Genomic DNA, 23,000 nt, shown 5'->3' with positions numbered 1-23,000 from the left:
TGGGCATCTTCTCTCTGAGTTTCTGAACAACTGTCTTGCATTTTTCTATGTCTGTGAGAATATTCTTCTATTTCTTTTAAGGTTTATATATTTTGAGAGGGTGCAAGAGGGGGAGGGGCAGAGGGAGAAGGGGACAAGGGATCCAAAGTGGGCTCTGGGCTGCAGCAAGACCCATGTGGGGCTCAAACTCACAAACCATATCATGACCTGAGCAGAAATCGGATGCTCAACCGACTAAGCCACCCAGGTGCTCCTTTTTTTTTTTTTTTTAATGGATTTTAGATTGTTTCATGTTAGTGGTTGAAGGTGGAGTTTGGTTTTATGTTTCTTGTTCTTCTTGTTTTGGGATAATTTTTGAGAAAGTGCACAAATTAAAAGAAATACAACTTGAAATAACCAATATTGTTTTAGCATATGTCCTTCATTTATTTCTCTCTGTCTCTGTCTCTCTCTTTCTCTACCTTAGTTGTTGTATAATTTTGTTTACAAATTTGGTATTAGTTAAAAATATGGCTGTCACTTTGAGCCCCACACCTTAAGCAGTTTTTGTCATAAGCTTTTCATTTCAGAACAGTTTTAGATTTACAAACAGTTTCTAAAAGTAGTACAGAGAGGTCCTGTAGACCTCACACAATTTCTCTCTTATTAATACCTCATGTTAGTATGGTACATCTGGCACAATGAAGGAACCAATACAAATATAGTAGTAATAGTTGTGTTTATTTGGATTTCTTTAGCTTTTACCAATGTTCTTTTTTTTTTCTTCCTGTTCTAGGCTCTCATCCAGGATACTACATTACGTTTAGTCATTATGTCTCCTTAACTCTTGTTTCCTGAGGCTCGTTGTCAGGTTTTCCTTGTTTTGATGACCTTGAAAATTTCGAGAGCAGTGGACTGATATTTTCCAGAATTTCAGATTTCGGCCTTATCTGATGATTTCTCAATATAAGACTGAGTTACAGGGTTTTGAAAGGAAGACCACAGAGGTAATATTCCATTCTCATCACATCGTATCAAGGGTACATGCTTTGATGTGTCTTATTACTATTGTTGTTAACCTTGATCACCTGGCTGAGGGAGTGTTTGTCAGATTTTTGGAAAGTTATTATAAAGTTATTCTTTTACCCTTTTTCCTCCATACTCTTTGGGTTTTTTTAGTATGAAATTTATTGTCAAGTTGGTTTCCATACAACACCCAGTGCTCATCCCAACAGGTGCCCTCCTCAATACCCATCATCCACCCACCCCTCCCTCCCAACCCCCATAAACCCTCAGTTTGTTCTAAGTTTTTAGGAGTCTCTTATGTTTTGGCTCCCTCCCTCTCTAACCATTTTTTCCCTTCCCCTCCCCCATGGTCTTCTGTTAAGTTTCTCAGGATCCACATAGGAGTGAAAACGTATGGAATCTGTCCTTCTCTGTATGACTTATTTCACTTAGCATAACACTCTCCAGTTTCATCCACGTTGCTACAAAAGGCCATATTTCTTTCTCATTTCACGTAGTATTCCATTGTGTATATAAACCACAATTTCTTTATCAATTCGTCAGTTCATGGACATTTAGGTTCTTTCCATTATTTAGCTATTGTTGAGAGTGCTGCTAGGAACATTGGGGTACAAGTGCCCTTATGCATCAGTACTCCTGTATCCCTTGGGTAAATTCCTAGCAGTGCTACTGCTGGGTCATAGGGTAGGTCTATTTTTAATTCTTTGAGGAACCTCCACACTGTTTTCCAGAGCGGCTGCACCAGTTTGCATTCCCACCAGCAGTGCAAGAGGGTTCCCATTTCTCCACATCCTCTCCAGCATCTATAGTCTCCTGATTTGTTCATTTTAGCCACTCTGACTGGCGTGAGGTGATATCTGAGTGTGGTTTTGATTTGTATTTCCCTGATGAGGAGCGACGTTGAGCATCTTTTCATGTGCCTGTTGGCCATATGGATGTCTTCTTTAGAGAAGTGTCTATTCATGTTTTCTGCCCATTTCTTCACTGGATTATTTGTTTTTCGGGTGTGGAGTTTGGTGAGCTCTTTATAGATTTTGGATACTAGTCCTTTGTCCGATATGTCATTTGAAAATATCTTTTCCCATTCCGTTGGTTGCCTTTTAGTTTTGTTGATTGTTTCCTTTGCTGTGCAGAAGCTTTTTATCTTCATGAGGTCCCAATAGTTCATTTTTGCTTTTAATTCCCTTGCCTTTGGGGATGTGTCAAGTAAGAAATTGCTGCGGCTGAGGTCAGAGAGGTTTTTCCCCTAAAGAGATGTCCTTTATCCATTTTGGGTTTGTTTTTGTGAATGGTGTAAGAAAGTGGTCTAGTTTCATCCTTCTGCGTGTTGCTGTCCAGTTCTCCCAGCATCATTTGTTAAAGAGACTGTCTTTTTTCCATTGGATATTCTTTCCTGCTTTGTGAAAGATTAGTTGGCCATATTTTTGTGGGTCTAGTTCTGGTGTTTCTATTCTATTCCATTGGTCTATGTGTCTGTTTTTATGCCAATACCATGCTATCTTGATGATTACAGCTTTGTAGTAGAGGCTAAAGTGTGGGATTGTGATACCTCCTGCTCTGGTGTTCTTCAAAATTACTTTGGCTATTTGGGGCCTTTTGTGGTTCCATACAAATTTTAGGATTGCTTGTTCTAGATTCGAGAAGAATGCTGGTGCAATTTTGATTGGGATTGCATTGAATGTGTAGATAGCTTTGGGTAGTATTGACATTTTAACAATATTTATTCTTCCAATCCATGAGCATGGAATGTTTTTCCACTTCTTTATATCTTCTTCAGTTTCCTTCATAAGCTTTCTATAGTTTTCAGCATACAGATCTTTTACATCTTTGGTTAGGTTTATTCCTAGGTATTTTATGCTTCTTGGTGCAATTGTGAATGGGATAAGTTTCTTTATTTGTCTTTCTGTTGCTTCATTATTAGTGTATAAGAATGCAATTGATTTCTGTACATTGATTTTGTATCCTACGACTTTGCTGAATTCATGTATCAGTTCTAGCAGACTTTTGGTGGAGTCTATCGGGTTTTCCATGTATAATATCATGTCATCTCAAAAAGTGAAAGCTTAACTTCATCTTTGCCAATTTTGATGCCTTTGATTTCCTTTTGTTGTCTGATTGCTGATGCTAGAACTTCCAACACTATGTTAAACAACAGCAGTGAGAGTGGACATCCCTGTCCTGTTCCTGATCTCAGGGAGAAAGCTCTCAGTTTTTCCCCATTGAGGATGATATTAGCTGTGGGCTTTTCATAAATGGCTTTTATGATGTTTAAGTATGTTCCTTCTATCCCGACTTTCTCGAGGGTTTTTATTAAGAAAGGATGCTGAATTTTGTCAAATGCTTTTTCTGCATTGATTGAAAGGATCATATGGTTCTCTTCTTTTATTAATGTGATGGATGTGTCATATTGATTGATTTGCGAATGTTGAACCAGCCCTGCAGCCCAGGAATGAATCCCACTTCATCACGGTGAATAATTCTTTTATATGTTGCTGAATTTGATTTGCTAGTATCTTATTGAGAATTTTTGCGTCCATATTCATTAGGGATATTGGCCTGTAGTTCTCTTTTTTTACTGGGTCTCTGTCTGGTTTGGGAATCAAAGTAATGCTGGCTTCATAGAATGAGTCTGGAAGTTTTCCTTCCCTTTCTATTTCTTGGAATAGCATGTGAAGGATAGGTATTATCTCTGCTTTAAATGTCTGGTAGAATTCCCCTGGGAAGCCATCTGGTCCTGGACTCTTATTTGTTGGGAGATTTTTGATAACTGATTCAATTTCTTTGCTGGTTATGGGTCTGTTCAAGCTTTCTATTTCTTCCTGTTTGAGTTTTGGAAGTGTGTGGGTGTTTAGGAATTTGCCCATTTCTTCCAGGTTGTCCAGTTTGTTGGCATATAATTTTTCATAGTATTCCCTGGTAATTGCTTGTATGTCTGAGGGATTGGTTGTAATAATTCCATTTTCATTCATGATTTTATCTATTTGGATCATCTCCCTTTTCTTTTTGAGAAGCCTGGATAGAGGTTTATCAATTTTGTTTATTTTTTCAAAAAAAACAACTCTTGGTTTCATTGATCTGCTCTACAGTTTTTATAGATTCTATATTGTTTATTTCTGCTCTGATCTTTATTATTTCTCTTCTTCTGCTGGGTTTGGGGTGTCTTTGTTGTTCTGCTTCTATTTCCTTTAGGTGCGCTCTTAGAGTTTGTATTTGGGATTTTTCTTGTTTCTTGAGATAGGCCTGGATTGCAATGTATTTTCCTCTCAGGACTGCCTTTGCTGCATCCCAAAGCGTTTGGATTGTTGTATTTTCATTTTCATTTGTTTCCATATATTTTTTAATTTCTTCTCTAATTGCCTGGTTGACCCATTCATTCTTTAGTAGGGTGTTCTTTAACCTCCATGCTTTTGGAGGTTTTCCAGATGTTTTCCTGTGGTTGATTTCAAGCTTCATCACATTGTGGTCTGAAAGTATGCATGGTATGATCTCAATTCTTGTATACTTATGAAGGGCTGTTTTGTGACCCAGTATGTGGCCTATCTTGGAGATGTTCCATGTGCACTTGAGAAGAAAGTATATTCTGTTGTTTTGGGATGCAGAGTTCTAAATATATCTGTCAAGTCCATCTGATCTAGTGTATCATTCAGGACCCTTGTTTCTTTATTGACCAAGTGTCTAGATGATCTATCCAATATTGTAAGTGGCGTATTAAAGCCCCCTGCAATTACCACATTCTTATCAATAAGGTTGCTTATGTTTGTGAGTAATTGTTTTATATATTTGGGGGCTCCTATATTTGGCACATAGACATTTATAATTGTTAGCTCTTCCTGATGGATAGACCCTGTGATTATTATATAATGCCCTTCTTCATCTCTTGTTACAGCCTTTAATTTAAAGTCTAGTTTGTCTGATATAAGTATGGCCACTCCAGCTTTCTTTTGACTTCCAGTAGCATGATAGATGGTTCTCCATCCCCTCACTTTCAATCTGAAGGTGTCCTCAGGTCTAAAATGAGTCTCTTGTAGACAGCAAATAGATGGGTCTTGTTTTTTTAATCCATTCTGATACCCTGTGTCTTTTGATTGGAGCATTTAGTCCATTTACATTCAGTGTTATAGAAAGATATGGGTTTAGAGTCAGTGTGATATCAGTAGGTTTCATGCTTGTAGTGATGTCTCTGGTACTTTGTCTCACAGGATCCCCCTTAGATCTCTTGTAGGGCTGGTTTAGTGGTGATGAATTCCTTCAGTTTTTGTTTGTTTGGGAAGACCTTTATCTCTCCTTCTATTCTAGATGACAGACTTGCTGGATAAAGGATTCTAGGCTGCATTTTTTTTCTGTTCATCACATTGAAGATTTCCTGCCATTCCTTCCTGGCCTGCCAAGTTTCAGTAGAGAGATCCGTCACTAGCCTTATCATTCTCCCTTTATATGTTAGAGCACGTTTATCCCTAGCTGCTTTCAGAATTCTCTCTTTATCCTTGTATTTTGCTAGTTTCACTATGATATGTCGTGCAGAAGATCGATTCAAGTTATGTCTGAAGGGAGTTCTCTGTGCCTCTTGGATTTCAATGCCTTTTTCCTTCCCCAGTTCAGGGAAGTTCTCAGCTATGATTTCTTCAAGTACACCTTCAGCACCTTTCCCTCTCTCTTCCTCCTCTGGAATCCCAATTATGCATATATTATTTCGTTTAATTATGTCACTTAGTTCTCTAAGTCTCCCCTCATACTCCTGGATTTTTTTTTATCTCTCTTTTTCTCAACTTCTTCTTTTTCCGTAATTTTATCCTCTAATTCACCTATTCTCTCCTCTGACTCTTCAATCCAAGCTGTGGTCGCCTCCATTTTATTTTGCAGCTCATTTATAGCATTTTTTTAGCTCCTCCTGGCTCTTTCTTAGTCCCTTGACCTCTGTAGTAATAGATTCTCTGCTGTCCTCTATACTTTTTTCAAGCCCAGCAATTAATTTTATGACTAATATTTTAAATTCACTTTCTACTATATTGCTTAAACCATTTTTGATCAGTTCATTAGCTGTTGCTACTTCCTGGAGTTTCTTTTGAGGAGAATTCTTCCGTTTTGTCATTTTGGATAATCCCTGGAGTGGCGGGGGAACTGCAGGGCTCTTCACCTGTGCTGTTTGGAGTAACTTGCATTGGTGGGCGGGGCCGCAGTCAGACCTGATGTCTGTCCCCAGCCCACCGCTGGGGCCACAGCCAGACTGGTGTGTACCTTATCTTACCCTCTCCCAGGGGCAGGACTCACTGTGGAGTGGTGTGGCCTCTGTCTGGGCTACTTGCACACTGCCAGGCTTGTGGCACTGCTTCGATGGGATCTGGCGTATTAGCCGGGTGGAACCACGAGGTGCACAGGGGCAGGAGGCACAGGCTCAGCTCGCTTTGCCTTTGGTGGTGCGCTTTGGGAGGGGCCCTGTGGCACCGGGAGGGAGGCAGACCTGTCGGAGGGATGTATCCACAGAAGCACAGCATTGGGTGTTTGCGCGGTGCAAGCAAGTTCGTGAAGGGAACTGGTTCCCTTTGGGATTTTGGCTGGGGGATGGGCAAGGGAGATGGCACTTCCCAGCGCCTTTGTTCCCTGCCAAGCTGAGCTCTGTCCTCCGGGGCTCAACAACTCTCCCTCCCGTTGTCCTTTAGCCCTCCTGCTCTCCGAGCAGAGCTGTTGACTTACAACATTCCAGATGTTAAGTCCCACTGGCTGTCAGAACACACTCCGTCCGGCCCCTCCGCTTTTGCAAGCCAAACTTGGGGGCTCTGCCTTGCCAGGTGGGCTGGCTGCCCCTCCACCACCCTGGCTCCCTCCCGCCAGTCTGTGTAGCGCACACTGCCTCTCCACCCTTCCTACCCTCTTCTGTGGGCCTCTCGTCTACGCTTTGCTCTGGAGAGTGCATTCTGCTAGTCTTCTGGTGGTTTTCTGGGTAAATTAGGCAGATGTGGGTGGAATCTAAGCAATCAGCAGGATGCGGTGAGCCCAGCATCCTCCTACGCCGCCATCTTCCTCCACCCATTTCCTCCTCTATACTCTTTGGAACAAAGTTATTATGCCCAGTCTCCACTTGGGAGGGGAGGAGTTATTCACTACCTGCTGGAGGGTGGACCATGTAGGAAAATAATTGGGAATTCTTCTGCATAAGAGTAGTCTAACTTCCTTCACTAATAAATCTAATCATTGATTCATATCAATATGGGCTTATGAATATTTATTTTATATTTTGCATCACAACCCAGTCTCCCTCCCTTCCTTCCTCCCTCCTTTCCTTCTTCTGTCCCTCCCTCTTTCCTTCCTTCCTTCCTTCCTTCCTTCCTTCCTTCCTTCCTACTGGCACAAATTGTTCCAGTTTGGCCACTGGAACTCTTTCAGTGAGCTTCTTGATTATTTCCTAAATTTGGCCCTGAATGATGCAGTAGGGTTATCTTGTATATTTCCCACCCCAGTCCTACAATCAGTTATTTCTCCAGGAAGACTTCTTCATTCCTAATTGTATTACTTGGGGTTTTCCAAAGAAAAAGAACCAAGGAGACAAGAAAATATATTTATATGCACATATATGTGCATATATATATATATGTATTTATATATATATAAACATCCATGGATTTATAATATATACAATATATAATAGCATATAAATACATAATAATTATATATCATAAATCTATAATAAATAAATAGTTTTATATATATGATATATAATCAGGTGAGCCAATTACTTATGATAAATCTTCTAATACATAAACATTCCTTATAATAAATATGAATATTTATAATAAATAACTATATATATATATTTCCTTTGTATGCATGTATATATATACAAAAAACAATTTATTTTAAGGCATTGGCTTGTGTGATTATGGAGGCTGGCAAGTCCAAAATCTGCATAGCTGTGTTCCAGTTCAAGTCTGAGGGCAGCCAGGCTGTTGCAGAGCCAGGAAGTGCCAATGTCCCACTTCGAAGGCCATCAAAACAAGAGAATTGCTTATTTAGGGAAGGGTCAGCCTTTTGTTCTCTGCAGGTCTTCAACGGATTGGGTGAGGACCACCCACAATATGGAGGGCAATCTACTTTACACAAAGGACCAATGTAAATGATAATCTCATCTGAAGTCCTGACAGAAACACACAGAATAATTTTTGCCCAAATACTGGCTACCTTGTGGCCTAGGCAAGTTGACACATAAAATTAACCATCACACTAATATTGGGTCATGGTATTAGAAACCAAGATCTGGGTGCTAGATGTGCTCACTGCTCCTGGAGTGTCATTGTTTCTAGGTGCCCTTAGGTGATAGAGCAAAAAACCGATGTATATATTCTAGCCCCTCCCTGTGTATACACACATCTTTAAATGTGACCATATGTAAAACCATCTGTATCTATCCTAAACTAGCCATAAGCTCATGTTGATGTCTACAGTTCCAATTCAATATCACAAGGACCTTTTTAACTTTTGCTTATATGTAAACTTGCACCAACAGTGAGAAACCAGGCTCCAACCATCTGCCATCCATTTACTTGATTTTCCAATCACTGTGTATGTGTATAGTGGTATCCCAAGTATTACACCATACCTCTGTGGGAATCAACCTTATCAACTACAATGTTTGTGTACAGTTCCTGTTGCCTTTAGTCTTACAGATTCCACTCATTTCCAAAGTTACTTCGGTCAGCCTTTTTTATCCCCATTCCTTTCCGTGAGGTTGTTTCAAACATTTGTAATACAGTAGTTTTTTTTTTAAATTCTACCTTCCAACCTAGGATTCCTCAATCTTAAGAATTATTCCTTTTTAATTTCACATATTAAGGTTCAGTCTTATGCTACAAAATTCTGTGAGATTTGACAAATTCAGAGTTTCATGAATACACCATTGCAGTATCAAACAGGACTAAAGTCCTTCTGTGTACACTTACTTAACCTTGCAAAAGTCTTTTGCCTTTCCCTATAAACTTTGGAATCAACTAGTTGATAATCTAAAAAACAGGTTGCTAAAATTTCAGTTGAGATTGTGTTGAATCAATAAGGCAAAATTGGAAAAATTGACATCTTAATAATATCAAATCTTCTAACTCATGAATATGCAGTATCTTTCATAAATATCAATATTTTATAATTTTCCACAAATAGGTTCTCTTCACATTTTATTAGATTGATGCTTAAGTATATTTAATATTTTGGTACTACTTATAAATGATAATTTTTTAAAATTTCAACATTAAGGGAAAAGATATTTACAAATAACATATCAGATAAAGGGCTAGCATCCAAAAATCTATAAAGAACTTACCAAACTCAACACCCAAAAAACAAATAATCCAGTGAAGAAAAGGGCAGAAAACAAGAATAGACACTTTTCCAAAGAAGACATCCAGATGGCCAACAGACACACGAAAAGATGTTCAATGTCACTCATCATCAGGGAAATACAATTCAAAGCCACACTGAGATGCCACCTCACACCAGTCAGAGTGGCTAAAATGAACAAATCAGGAAACTACAGATGCTGGCAAGGATGTGGAGAAATGGAAACACTCTTGAACTCTTGGTGGGAATGCACACTGGTGCAGCTGCTCTTGAAAACAGTGTGGAGGTTCCTCAAAAAATTAAAAATAGATCTACCCTATGACCCAGTAATAGCACTGCTAAGAATTTACCCAAGGGATATGGAGTGCTGATGCATAGGGGCACGTGTACCCCAATGTTTATAGCAGCACTTTCAACAATAGCCAAATTATGGAAAGAGTCTAAATGTCCATCAACTGAAGAATGGATAAAGAAGATGTGGTTTATATATACAATGGAATACTACTTGGCAATGAGAAAGAATGAAATCATGCCATTTGCAGCAACATGGGTAGAACTGGAAGGTATTATGCTGAGTGAAATAAGTCAGTCAGAAAAGGACAGATATCATACGTTTTCACTCATATGTGGATCTTGGGAAACTTAACAGAAGACCATGGGGGAAAGGAAGGGGAAAAAATTAGTTACAAACAGAGAGGTAAGGAGCCAAACCACAAGAGACTCTTAAATACAGAAACCAAGGGTGTGTGAGGTTTGGGGGAGATGGGAAGATGAGTGACGGGCATGGAGGAGGGCACTTATTGGGATGAGCACTGGGTGTTGTATGTAAACCAATTTGACAATAAATTATATTAAAACAAAACAAAACAAAAATAAAAAAGCAAATGACTTTTTAAGTAGTAATCTTGTGTACTACAACTTTGCTATACTGGCTTGTTTATTTGAAGAGGTTTTCAGATTTTCTGCATAGACTGTCATGTCATTTGAGAATAAAGACAGCTTTATTTCTTCACTTCTAATTTGTATAACTTATATTGCTTTTTCTCATCTTATTGTGTAGTTAGAACTTCTAGTACACTGTTCAATAAAAGTGGAGAGAAGAACACATGCTAATCTTATTCTTGACCTCAGAACTAAAGGGTCCAGGGGCGCCTAGGTGGCTCAGTTGGTGAAGTGTCTAACTTCAGCTCAGGTCATGATCTCAGGGTTCGTGGATTGGAGCCCCATTTCGGGTTCTGTGATGACAGCTCAGAGCCTGGAACCTACTTTGGAATATGTGTCTTCCTCTCTCTATGCGCCTCCCCTACTCATGCTCACTCTCTCTCTCTCTCACACACAAAAATAAATAAACATAAACAAAAAGAAGTGAAGTGTCCAGTCTCTCATCAGTAAGTGTGATGTTAGCTACATGTTTTTAAAAAATATTATTCTCAAATATGAGGAATTTGCCTCTATTCATTGTTTGGTGAGTTTTTCACTTAATCATGAATGGATATTGGATCATGTTATTTAATTTTTTTCTGCATAAACTATTACAATCATATGATTTTTTCTTCTTTAGCCATTTGAAATTGTGGATTAAATTGATTGATATTGAATGTTGAATTAGCCTCGCTTATATGCATTAAATCTCATTGATTGTGGTGTAGAACTCTTTTTATACACTGTAGGATTCAATTTGATGATACTTTGGTGCCCTTCATATCCATGATCTGGGATCACATATCTGATATTAAATAAATTCTGTGTAGTAAGTTAGTGCCAAAATGGAAGGCTGACACTGTTCCTTGCGGGAATGGTTACAAGTGAACACAACAGGGTACTGATATAGTAGGATCCAGAAATATCTTTATAAATTAGCCAATCCATGAGAATTTCCCTTGTGCTGAGTTGGGGTTAGGGGCATGGGGAAAACAGGGACTGAAAACGGTGACTGGTGGTTGGGAAGCAGAAGTTAACAGACCATCCTTGCACTGTATCCTGAGTTTTCCCTTAACCATTCTTAGAAACCAGAGCAGGCCAGGGCACAGCTAGAGGGGATGCAAGATCACCTCATCGGAGCACAGAACTTGACTTCTTTGAGCCTCTGTTAAGAGGTCTAGGAGGTAAGGAATAGGGAGATTCCATTCTTGTTTTGTCTTCAGACTTCAAGAGGTCAGCATCTAAGATTTGTGCCTGAGTTTGTAAATCCTTAATTGCTCCAATCTAGTGTTTTCAAGTTTTTCGTGTTGTGAAGATTATTGGAATTCACATCCGTGTACATATAACCTCCTGCATTTGTACTAGTTTCTTAAGATACATTTCTAGAAGTATACTTCCGGTTCAGCAGTATACACATATTAATTGCTATTGTCAGGCACGTTTCTGGGTCATGAAGGCAATTGCAAGTCAAATTTAATCTCTTATTCTCTTGTCGCTATTCTTTGGCTCTAACTGGACAGTACTATATTTCTCTGGGAATTATGGGTGGCTGCTGGGGCAGGTGGCAGAGAATCTTACAGACCAAGTCAAAGAGGCTAAGATGCTACTCCCAAATACAGGCAGTGCAAACACTTTACATTGATGGTAGACCAGATGCCTGCCACTCCACTTGACAAGCATTTACATGGAATCTAATCTGGCAAGGAATCCTGCACATCAGGATGCGAGACTGAGGTTTGATGAAGCAGTCTAGAGGATGGGAGTAAGTACTGGGGATTGGGAGTATTTTTCACATGATAAGGCATTTGGCTGATGAAAACACTCAAGACCCAAAAGTAATGAAGCAAGTCACTACTCCACCATGAATTATATTATAAATCTGCTTTATTGCATTGGAAGAGAGCAAGGAGAAGAACACATGACAGGGACACAAACCCTGTTTATCACAGAGCTGATCACTTATGCTTTCACAAGCACTGTGAGGGAAGGCCTCACTACTTGAGAGATGGGGAATTCATGGGCCCGTGGAAGCAAGAAGAAGTTGCTGTGTCCTGGAGTAGGACCCAGGCAGTGACCTTTGGATGGTGAGCAGTGGAAGCTCAGGTGGAGCAGGTATAGGCAGTGATGAGAAATGAAGGCACTCAGCAGTTTCTGCTCAGAGTCAGAGAGTAAGAAACCAGAGACGGCAGAGGAGAAGCAGCCTGAGAGAGGGCAATCCAGTTGCAGATGGGACAACGTGGGGCCAAGAGCTGATGGCAGGACTTAGTGCTTGTAGCTCTTCCTGCTGGAGGATGAGGTGGTGGTGTATTTGATGGTGGAACTGCTGCCCCCAGAGGAGCTGAAGCCACCCCCAATGCCTCTGCCGCTGCTGGAACTGAAGCCAGCTCCCAGGCTGTGGCCGCTGCCATAGGAGTAGCCGCTGCCTCCGCCCAGGCCTGCACCACTGCCCACACCGCTGGCACTGCCATAGCCGCCAGCGCTGCCATAGCCTCCGGAGACAGTGGACTGCACCACAGCTGTGAAGGGGAGGGAGACAAGGACACACAGGACACAGTGAGCTCATTCTGCCAGTCTGAGTCTCGTCAGAAGGGCTAAGGGCAAGGGAGAGGGGCAAGCCAAGTACTTACAGATGTTCACTTGTCCAACACCTTCCCCACTCAGCCTAGGAAGGGAGAAAACACAGGGACCGTGAGACCTCAGACAGCCACCACTGGACCAGAGTGGGAAGCCTCAATGTGAGGATAACCCATGAGGAAACTGCCTTTTAAGATTCTCTGAGAGTCATGATTGTGGCCATAACTAGAATGCCTTCAACTTGTGCTCATGGCCAGACATCATGGACATGTATTCAGAGGTTTGAGGAGCTTGTGTGAGTTACTCACCTGCACTCCTCGCCCTCCAGCAGCTTCCTGTAGGTGGCAATCTCCACGTCCAGGGCTAGCTTGACATTCATCAGCTCCTGGTACTCCTTCAGCAGCCGGGCCATGTCCTGCTTGGCCTTCTGCAGAGCATCCTCCAGATCAGCCAGCTTGTTCTTGGCATCCTTGAGGGCCATCTCCCCACGCTGTTCAGCATCAGCAATAGCGGACTGCAAGTTGGCACACTAGAGCAAGAAGATAGGCAGAAGGAACTCGTAATGTAGTTCTCCAGGAGAGTAGCCATACTTCTTTCTAGTGAGGAACAGTTCCAGAGCCCAGATACGATGGTAAGGGACTTCTACCACATTTTTTCCCAGTCTTTGTCTGTTCTGCACAATTTATCTAGTCTGGGAGCCACATGAGGACATATATGCCTTTTTTAAACCACCTTCTCTGAGGGCTGGGTGAGAGACCCTATACTGGACCAAATACCAGCATAGTTGAAAGAAATGGACCCACTCAGTTTGTTTTGAGTGCTGTCTCCAAAGCCAGACCAGAACCTTTTCTCATGATTCATGGGGATGCCCCCTAATTTATACAAAATTACCAACATCTTCACTTAAGGCTATGAGTTTCATTTCTGGCCATTGGGATCTTGTCCTCCTCACTCCTAAGGTCTTCTAACATGCTTGGGCAACACCGATCTTCATCCTGGGTCACTGCTCAACTTGTGTTTCAATTCGATGTTGAGCAGATTTAGAACAATCTTGCCCCCCCCCTTTGGACCTCCCCTTTTCTTTCCCCACTTGTTTCTTGTATTCCTAAACCAAGCATTCTCCTTAAGTAATCTCTTTCAAAAGTCCCTGGATGATCTTTCTACACTCTGACTAATTGGGATTGCTCTTGTCATGCGGTTGTGTCATTCTGTAGGGTTAGCACTCATCTGTCCTCATATGTGGGAACTCACTGAGGGTGGGAGCCACATGCACCCCTCTCTTTGCTCTTCCCCCAATTCCCAGAATTTCCCAAATGGTGGCTGATGGCTGCCTGGTGGTTGAGTGAGGAAGCGATGCTTGTTTTCTCCAGAAGCCCCCACCGTACCTGCTTCTTGACATGGTCGATCTCGGATCTCAGCCTCTGGATCATGCGGTTGATCTCAGCAATCTCCTGCTTGGTGTTGCGCAGATCATCCCCGTGTCTACCTGCGGTGACCTGCAGCTCTTCATACTGGAGTCCAGAGGGAGAGAAGGTGGTGCATGTGGGTTTTCACATGCTAATGGTGACCTGACTTCTCAATCTGGCATTTAACACACCCAGAGCTAGTGACTTCTCACCAAGGCATTTTAGAGAAAGTTGACAGGGCAAGGTCACTGAATACTGTACACTGATCACAGCCCCTCTTTTTCATGCAATGCTGGCTGCCTAGTTCAGTTGGAGGCCAGCAATGTTCTGTATTATGTTTCCAAGGGAGCCAACTCAGGGTGAAGACAAAAGCAAGGATCCCTATCTATGTAGCTAGCCTCCTGCAGCGGGGTTCTTTGACTTACTCAAAAAGCACATAAATTCTGTGAATGCCTGCTCTGTGAGTGCAGGGTTCACACCTGTGAGAAATCATCAGCTTCCTTGAGGTGATTTTCCCAGCGAAGGGGGTAGGCTTGCTGGTGTCTAGGAAGAGGACACAGGCAATCCTGGGCACCTGTCAACTCAAGGCTCACCTTGCTCTGGTACCAGGACTCAGCCTCAGCCCGGCTCTTCTGAGCGATCTCCTCATATTGGGCTTTGACTTCAGCGATGATGCTGTCCAGGTCCAGGTTACGGTTGTTGTCCATGGACAGGACCACGGAAGTGTCTGAGATGTGGGTTTGCATCTGAGCCAGTTCCTGCAGAGCATAAGATCATCAGATCATCTTTCCCTTGGCCTTACAGATGTACCCCACTCCAGGATCCTCCACCCTTGGCAGAGCCCCATCACAACAAAAAAAGAGGAGTGGGGATGCTTACTGCTTCATACAAGGCTCTGGTGAAGTTGATCTCATCCATGAGAGCATCTACCTTGGCTTGCAATTCAACCTTATTCATGTAGGCAGCATCCACATCCTGGGGAACAAGCCAACACCTTGGAGTCAGCTGAGCCTTCCTTCCCAGTCTGAACACCTTTTAGTCTCCCCATCTACTCCCCTCTTGGATGTGTGCAGGGGCCAAGAGTCCTTTCTTTCTAGAAAGGAACATGAACCCCTGATCTTCAGCAGCTCACCTTCTTTAGAGTCACAAATTCATTCTCTGCTGCTGTGCGCTTGTTGATTTCATCTTCGTATCTAGACACAGAAGAGGGTAAGACATAATTGAGCCAGTGGCAAGGATGATACAGAAAAAGTGTCCTGGAATCCCAACTTTCCATAAAAGAGATATACCCAAAAAGAGCCTCCTGCCAGTGAGCCACAAAAATGATTTTTGGGGGTCCCTAAATTGTTTTTATCTTTTTCTCTCCCCATGCACCTCTATGGCCTTTTTGCTATTTTGGGTTGTTTTTGGCAACAATTGTGAGTTTCATTTCCATGCACATGTTTTGCTATGGAATCAGGCCCACATCTTGACCTAGTCACCCAATAGTCTTGATGTGTGCACTTCAGGGAATGGAGCCCTTTCTGTCCTTGTGCTCACTTGTTCTTGAAGTCCTCCACCATGTCCTGCATGCCCCTGAGCTCTGTGTCCAGGCGGCCCCTCTCCCCCAGGATGCTGTCTAGCTGTCTCCTGAGGTTGTTGATGTACTGCTCAAACAAGGGCTCCAGGTTCTGCCTCACGGTCTTGGTGCCCTGCTCCTGGAGCAGAGTCCACTTGGTGTCCAGGACCTTGTTCTGTTGTTCCAGGAATCGCACCTGGAAGAAGACAAGATTGTTATTTGCCAGAGAAAGCCAGGGAGAAAGAGATGTAACCTGACAGGTGCCCACGCACTTTGGGTAGTCGCCCAGGTTGGGCTATTACAGACCATGTACAGAGGGTCAGGCTGACAGTGTTGCACCCCCAACCCTATTTCGTTCCAACCTCACTGGTCTTAGTGTGAAATTCTTCCATGGACCTATGACATCTTCTCACCAACTAAGCTATTCGGCCCATCAGCGTCTTTCGACATTTCTTCTCTTTTTATTGAAAAGCACAACCACACATCTAGTGAAAAATATTTCTGGGGTGCCTGGGTGGCTCATTCAGTTAAGCTTCTGATTTTTGATTTTGGCTCAGGTCATCATCTCAGTGTTGTGAGATCTAGCCCCTGTCAGGCTCTGTGCTGTCTCTCTACCTGTAACCCTCTCCTGTTCTCTTTTTCAGTTTCTCTCTCTCTCTCTCTCTCAAAATACTTAAATAGACATTTAAAAACATAGTATTTCTCTGTTACAAAGTGGAAAGTTATATTTAAATTGTACCTCAGGTAAAGGACTGTTAAATGTGCAGAAACTAGCGATTTAATCCAATTCAGCTAATTACTGGATTCCATTAACTTCTGCTTTAGTGCATGATTGCCCTGTATAACAAATGCCCTAATGGTCATGCTCTAGTTCTACACATTTTGCATTTCTATATTTATGTAAATGTTTGTGAGACTTTTTTCTAATTCAGCCAGAAATCTTTTTCTTATTTCTATCTTTATGTAAATATTTCTGACCCTTTTTTTTTAATTCATTCAGAAATCGTTTTCTTTTCTTTCACCTTTTTCCTCATGTCCAGAGCCCTAGAACAGTTTTCCACTGGAATTATTATTTAATCTCTTAGAATATTCAGCAGGTAAAGCTGACCGATTCTATTCTCTCATTGCCTTATTTTGCTTCATGGATAACACAAGTTGAGTATTGTTCCCTGGCTGGGTTGAAGGACATTTAAGAGACCCAGTGGTTTCAAGTGATTTCCATCGCCTTCTGCCTGTTGTCAACATGGAGGCCATCTGACATCCCAGGGGAGAGCTCCTCTGAGTCCCCTTCTCCCTCCCTCCTGAATCTCACCCCAGTAGGACATTCATTGATTGTCTAGTCTGGGGAGCCTGCCATCCCAGTGGAGGCAGGTCTTCCTGGCTCACCTTGTCGATGAAGGAGGCGAACTTGTTGTTGAGGGTCTTGATCTGCTCCCGCTCCTCAGTCCTCACCCGCTGGATGGTGGGGTCGATTTGCAGGTTCAGAGGAGTGAGGAGGTTCTGGTTGATGGTGACCTCTTGGATGCCTCCAGGGGGGCACACAGGGAAGCCAGAGCCCCCATAGCCACCAGCAAAACCAGCTCCACCACCGAGCCCAAAGCCACCACCAGCTGCGGCACCAAAACCAAATCCACTGGCAGCTCCACCTCCATAGCCAAAGCCACCTCCAACTCGGCCACCATATCCGCCACTGATGGCACAGCTGCCCCCTCCGATGGAGATCCTCTTGGAGCCACCCAGGCTATAGAGGCTCCTGCTCCCAAAGCCAGCTCCTCCACACACTCCACCGAGGCCACCAGTGCCCCTGGAGCGGGACACAGAGACACTGCTGAAGCCAGAGCGGCAGACCCCTGGGACTCTGGCTGAGCTGGTGCTGAAGCCACGGTGGCTGACGCTTTGGCTCCTCATGGTGGATTTGCTAGACATGATTCCTGAAGAGGGAAGGCTGAAGAAAGCGTGAGAGGCTGGAGGGTAGAGCTGAGAGGAGCAGATCTGTGAGATGAGCCTCCCGGCAGCAGTTTATATATGGTGAAAATGGGCTGGGCTCTGTCCTGGAAGGTGAGCTTGCAGATTGGGAAGGGTTGGGCTTTACAAACAGTGATGTCACATCTGGATTATTAGAAAAGTTATGAAATAACGAAGATTGCATTTTTGGCTTCCTTTAGTCAGGGAAAATATCTCCTGTCTTCCAGCTTTGACTTGATCTCAATACAATGAGACTATTCTCAATTCACTGAGCTAGGAGTTAGTCACTGTCTCAAACAAAGGATCTGCATGTTATGCATGTGTATCAGAAGTTAAGTGCTCTCCTCTCCACTTATGTTGTACCCAGCAGAGATAGGAGACTGAAATAATCTATTTCATATGCCTTCATAGTAACATTCTCATTCTTTTTCTTTATTACAATAGTTAAATATGACTTTTTTTGCTTTTACTTGAAATTTCACCCACATAAAGGAGTAACTTAACAACATAATCAGTCCCTATATTCTTATCACTCAGCTATATAAACAGCATTATCTCACGACCAATATGATAGCTTCCATATTCCTACTCTATTCCATAACGACTGTAAATTATCGGAAAATAAATGTCAGAGATCATGTTGTCTCATTTGTATATAATTCTGTATTTATGTCTGAACGAGAGACTCAAAAATATAACCAAAATATCATTTTCTTATCTTGAAAATTTACATATATTCATTAATGTCACCAAGTGTCTATTCCATTTTCAAATATACCTGTTGGTGTTATTTTTTATATTTTGGTTGTCCAAATCAGGATCCAAATAAGCTCAATCCATATTATATGTGTGTGCAATGTCTTTTAAATCTTGTAAGTCAGTATATCCTCCTTCATTTTTTCCATACAATTTATTTGTTAAAGAGACTGGGTTCTTTGTCAGGTGCAGTGTTTCATTCCTTGGATTTTTCTAGTTGCATGTTCATGGTGCCTCATTGAACATCTTACTGTGTCCTTTGTATATCCTGTAAAGTGATAGGTAAAGCTAGAAACTTAATGTGCTATCTGTTTAAACATTCCAGATGTACATGTATAGACTGCCTACTATATATTGAATATTGTTACTTATACACTTTCTTCAATGTTTAGACGTTGAAGGAGAACGTTGAAGACATTCAAGGAACAAAATGCATGTTCAAGGGCATTCCCCAGGCAGCCAATTCCTATACATGGAGGCAAGCGGTGTTCTCAGTTCCTGTGTATCTTTGTAGTATCCTTATTTGGGTGTTTCTGTGTTTTTCCTGGGGTATGTGGTGTGTGTGTGTGTGTGTGTGTGTGTGAGAGAGAGAGAGAGAGAGAGAGAGAGAGAGAGAGAGAAGAAAGAGGTGGAGAGAGATATTGGGGCGAGTGTATATGTACAGAGGGTGCCCATATTGTTAAAAAGTATATATTTTATGCATATCCATGTTTGTATAATATCCACCTTTATATTCTCTTTTCAGTTACGCCTGTGTTGTATTTCTTATGTGTTTTCTCCTCGTCCTCCTTTAATGTTCAGTGATGGCTGTTTCATGCCTGCAAGCTCTTCTCCCCCTCTGTCTACCTCCCTTTCCATGTCCATTACTGCCCATTCAGCAATGCCTTCACCTCCCTGTCTGCTTTCAGCGTGGCCTTCATTTCTAGTGTGGTTTTGTCTTGTTTCTTGGCTCCTTTTCTGAGCTCCTCCAGTTCATTTTCTCCTTTATTATCTCATTCAATTGCCCCATTTGTTCTCTGATTTTATCATGTTGTCTATTTCATTGAATTTTGGGAAATATACTATTCGAATTTTTTTCTGTTGAGTGTTTTTCACATGCCTCTTGTTTGTCCCTGTGTTACTTAATGGAAGGTGCCTATTGTGATCTTGGAATGCTTCCTTTATCTCTGCCTTTGTTTTTTAATGAGTGTTAATTTATTTTTGAGAGAGAAGAGAGAGAGAGAAGAAGAAGCAGGGGAGGAGCGGAGAGAGAGGGGGAGACACAGAATCTGAGGCAGAGAATCCAAAGAAGGTTCCAGGCTCTGAGCTGTCAGCACAGACCCCAACACGGGGCTGGAACCCATGAACCGTGAGATCATGACCTGAGCTGACGTTGGACGCTTAACCAACTGAGCCACCCAGGCGCCCTGGAATGGTTCCTTTCTGACCAGTGCTCATCTGTGAATGAAGCAAGCCCTTTCTGGCCCTGCCATTTGCAGGAGGTATTCTGGGAGGGGGGCCAGGGCCATATCCAGGCAAATAGGATTTCTCATTATGACACAGGGCTGTGTGAATAATTCCTCTAAGCTTTAACTCTGACAAGCCAACAAAGGTCACCACAGAGTGCCTCACAATTTTGTCTCTGCTTTCTTTGCTTCACCAACAAAATGCTGCCAATAAGCCTGGACGGATTCCTTATTCAGCCCAGCCTTCACAGTTTTGTGAAACTTCATGACAAATGGGGTCCTGCCTCCAGCCCACACACCCAGTTCTGATTGTTGCAAACAAGGGATTCTTGGATGTGCACCTGATGAAGTGTCCTTTACAGGGACTTAGCAGCAGTGCAGTGAGTCAACAGTGTCTGGCACGTAGGAAAACCTGTGTTGGCTTTGTTTGGTGTTCCTTCGTGGTTATTGAGTTGTTTGGTTTGGATTTGTTGGTGTTGAGTGTTCTTCCCTGAGATTTGCAACTGTGGGCATCTTCTCTCTGAGTTTCTGAACAACTGTTTTGCATTTTTCTATGTCTGTGAGAATATTCTTCTATTTCTTTTAAGGTTTATATATTTTGAGAGGGTGCAAGAGGGAGAGGGGCAGAGGGAGAAGGGGACAAGGGATCCAAAGTGGTCTCTGGGCTGCAGCAAGACCCATGTGGGGCTCAAACTCACAAACCATATCATGACCTGAGCAGAAATCGGATGCTCAACCGACTAAGCCACCCACATGCTCCTTTTTTTTAATTGATTTTAGATTGTTTCATGTTGGTTGAAGGTGGAGTTTACTTTTTTGTTTCTTCTTCTTCTTCTTCTTCTTCTTCTTCTTCTTCTTCTTCTCATTTTTGGGTATTTGAGAAGGAGGAAGTGCTTCCCATTTGTCTCTACAATTAAGTTCAGAAGGCTCCCATTCACACATTTATATTTAAAATATCATACAAACTAAAATATCAAGCTAATCAATTTAAAATATTATTTTTTCCTCTCTCACACTTAATGAAAACAATTTTATTCTAAGCGGATGTCCTCGTCCTAAGGGCCTCTCTACCCTAGAGCCATGCTGGGAGTCATCTGAAAGCTTTCTGGAAGACATCACATTTACTGTCAGTAGAAATGTAATCCTCAATTAAATGCTCTCCTCGGTGTGATGATTTACTTCATACTTTAAACAAAATTTGTATCCTTGAACATTTCAAGTGGATACAATTGCAGAGAATAGCATATAAACCACCATGTACCAATCACCCAGATTAAACATTTATTAACATTTTCTCATGATTGTTTCATCTAATCCCTTACTTCTTATATCTAAATCCTCTACTACTCTTGTTGAAGTGACTTAAAGGAAACCCAGACAGCAAGTCATTTCACTTGTAAATATTTGCAGGTGTGTCTAAGCAATAATGACTTTTTAATCCAACTGCATAACACTACTATAGCTTTCCTAAGAAACAGCTTTTTTTTTTTAATGATATCTAATACCCACTTGTATTTGAATTTCTCAGGTCATCTCAAAGATGTTTTTTTAATCCTGGTTTGCTTGATGCAACATCCTAACTAGGTTCACATATTGCATTTAACAGGTATGTCTCTTAAGATTCTTCTATATGATAACAAACTCCTTCCTTTTCTATGTGTCACTTATTTGTGGAAAACTTATTTTTTCTACAGAATGTCTACCTCCAGGATGTGTCTCATTGTGTCCCATCAGCATCACATAACTTCTTCCATCCTTGGTTTTCTGTGTACTAGAGTTTGTATTGAGTTGATTAGATTTACTTCCATTATTTCAGGCAAGAGGCATTCTGGCTGTGCTCTGTACTCCTGAGTGCATTGTATCACGAGGTACGTAATGCTAGTTGTCTAATTCTTAGTGATGTTAAGACAGATCAGGGGACTTTTGTGGTTCAGCCCCACCCCTCCACTGAAAGGTACAGGATAAAATTTCATCTAAGATTGTAATATTCATTGAGCACTTCCTAGACTCACTATTTCATTAGGGGTTGCAAAATGGCACCTTTCCAATTTTATCATCCTGTGTCTGCATTTGTTAGTCAGTACTCATCTATAAAGAAGGAATCTTAATGTTTACTTTTTAGGTAACCTAATACTAACTTCATTCAGGAGAGTCAAACAAAGTTCTTGATCCTTCCCTGTTTTTTTTTTTTAATGTTTATTTATTTTTGAGAGAGAGAAAGACAGAGCACAAGTAGGGGGGAGAGGCAGAAAGAGAGGGAGACACCGAATCTGAATCAGGCTTCAGGCTCTGAGTTGTCAGCACCGAGCCCAACTCGGGACTGAAACCCACGAACCCCAAGATCATGACCTGAGTTGAAGTTGGACACAACCAACTGAGCCACCCAGTGGCCCCCATCCTTTCCCCTTTTAAATAACTTTTTAGAGTAACGGATTCAGAGTTTAGCAATTAGAAATGTAATCAAGATTTTTAGTTTGGTCATTTGTTTTGTTTGAATTTTTGGTATAATTATAAACTCACAGTTTAAAATATCTATATATTTGATATGTTTTTGTCCATTGCAGCCATTAGTTCTTTAGGTGCTTAAATTGTCCCATCTTAAGCCAATGGGAGTTCTTCAGATTGGCTTCTGTGTTCTTTCGACAGGACCCATTCAGCTTATACAGCTTCCTTGTTTTCTGAGACGATCTGTCTCCAGCTTACCTTGTACTTACCTTGTCACTGACATGGGACCAACCATTCTGCCAAATAGCTCCAGTTCCTTATATTGGGAAATAATATTCATAAAGTACAATTTGGATGAAAAGAGTACTCACTTTTACTGGGTTGTCTTTGCTTTGATGTCGTTGCAATGGTCAGAACTAGGAAAGATGTTAAGAATATATTTAAAAACAAATCAGAAGCTGGGGCGCCTGGGTGGCTCAGTCGATTGAGCTTCCAACTTCGGCTCAGGTCATGATCTCATGGTTTGTGGGTTCTAGCCCCACGTCCAGCTCCATGTTGTCCATCTCTGTGTTGTCTGGCTCCATGCTGACAGCTCAGAGCCTG

At 41.8% G+C, this 23,000-nt stretch overlaps 1 protein-coding gene across 1 annotated transcript; it reads right to left on the bottom strand.

The window, feature by feature from the left end:
• Positions 1-12,114: 12,114 nt before the first annotated feature.
• Positions 12,115-17,752, bottom strand: LOC109249156 (keratin, type II cytoskeletal 6A-like). Its single transcript, XM_053895700.1, has 9 exons — positions 17,173-17,752; positions 15,768-15,982; positions 15,361-15,421; positions 15,108-15,203; positions 14,822-14,986; positions 14,208-14,333; positions 13,131-13,351; positions 12,876-12,910; positions 12,115-12,764 (listed from the first exon to the last, which is right to left on the bottom strand). Exons 1-9 carry the CDS (start codon positions 17,710-17,712, stop codon positions 12,511-12,513), a joined length of 1,713 nt encoding a protein of 570 aa, XP_053751675.1. The 5' UTR covers positions 17,713-17,752; the 3' UTR covers positions 12,115-12,510.
• Positions 17,753-23,000: the final 5,248 nt, after the last annotated feature.

This window comes from Panthera pardus, unplaced genomic scaffold, assembly GCF_024362965.1.
Source record: "Panthera pardus isolate Hobbes unplaced genomic scaffold, ASM2436296v1 HiC_scaffold_6, whole genome shotgun sequence".
Lineage (NCBI taxonomy): Eukaryota > Metazoa > Chordata > Mammalia > Carnivora > Felidae > Panthera > Panthera pardus.
This window is presented reverse-complemented; position numbering and strand designations above follow the sequence as displayed.

What these genes read in the sequence shown, in the direction of transcription:
- LOC109249156 (XM_053895700.1), bottom strand. Translation starts at nt 17,712, where the DNA reads ATGTCTAGCAAATCCACCATGAGGAGCCAAAGCGTCAGCCACCGTGGC. An exon ending in TCGCCTCCTTCATCGACAAG is followed by an intron (nt 15,983 to 17,172) that starts GTGAGCCAGGAA and finishes GTCTTCTTCCAG; the next exon opens with GTGCGATTCCTGGAACAACA. An exon ending in TCGACCATGTCAAGAAGCAG is followed by an intron (nt 13,352 to 14,207) that starts GTACGGTGGGGG and finishes TTCTTGCTCTAG; the next exon opens with TGTGCCAACTTGCAGTCCGC.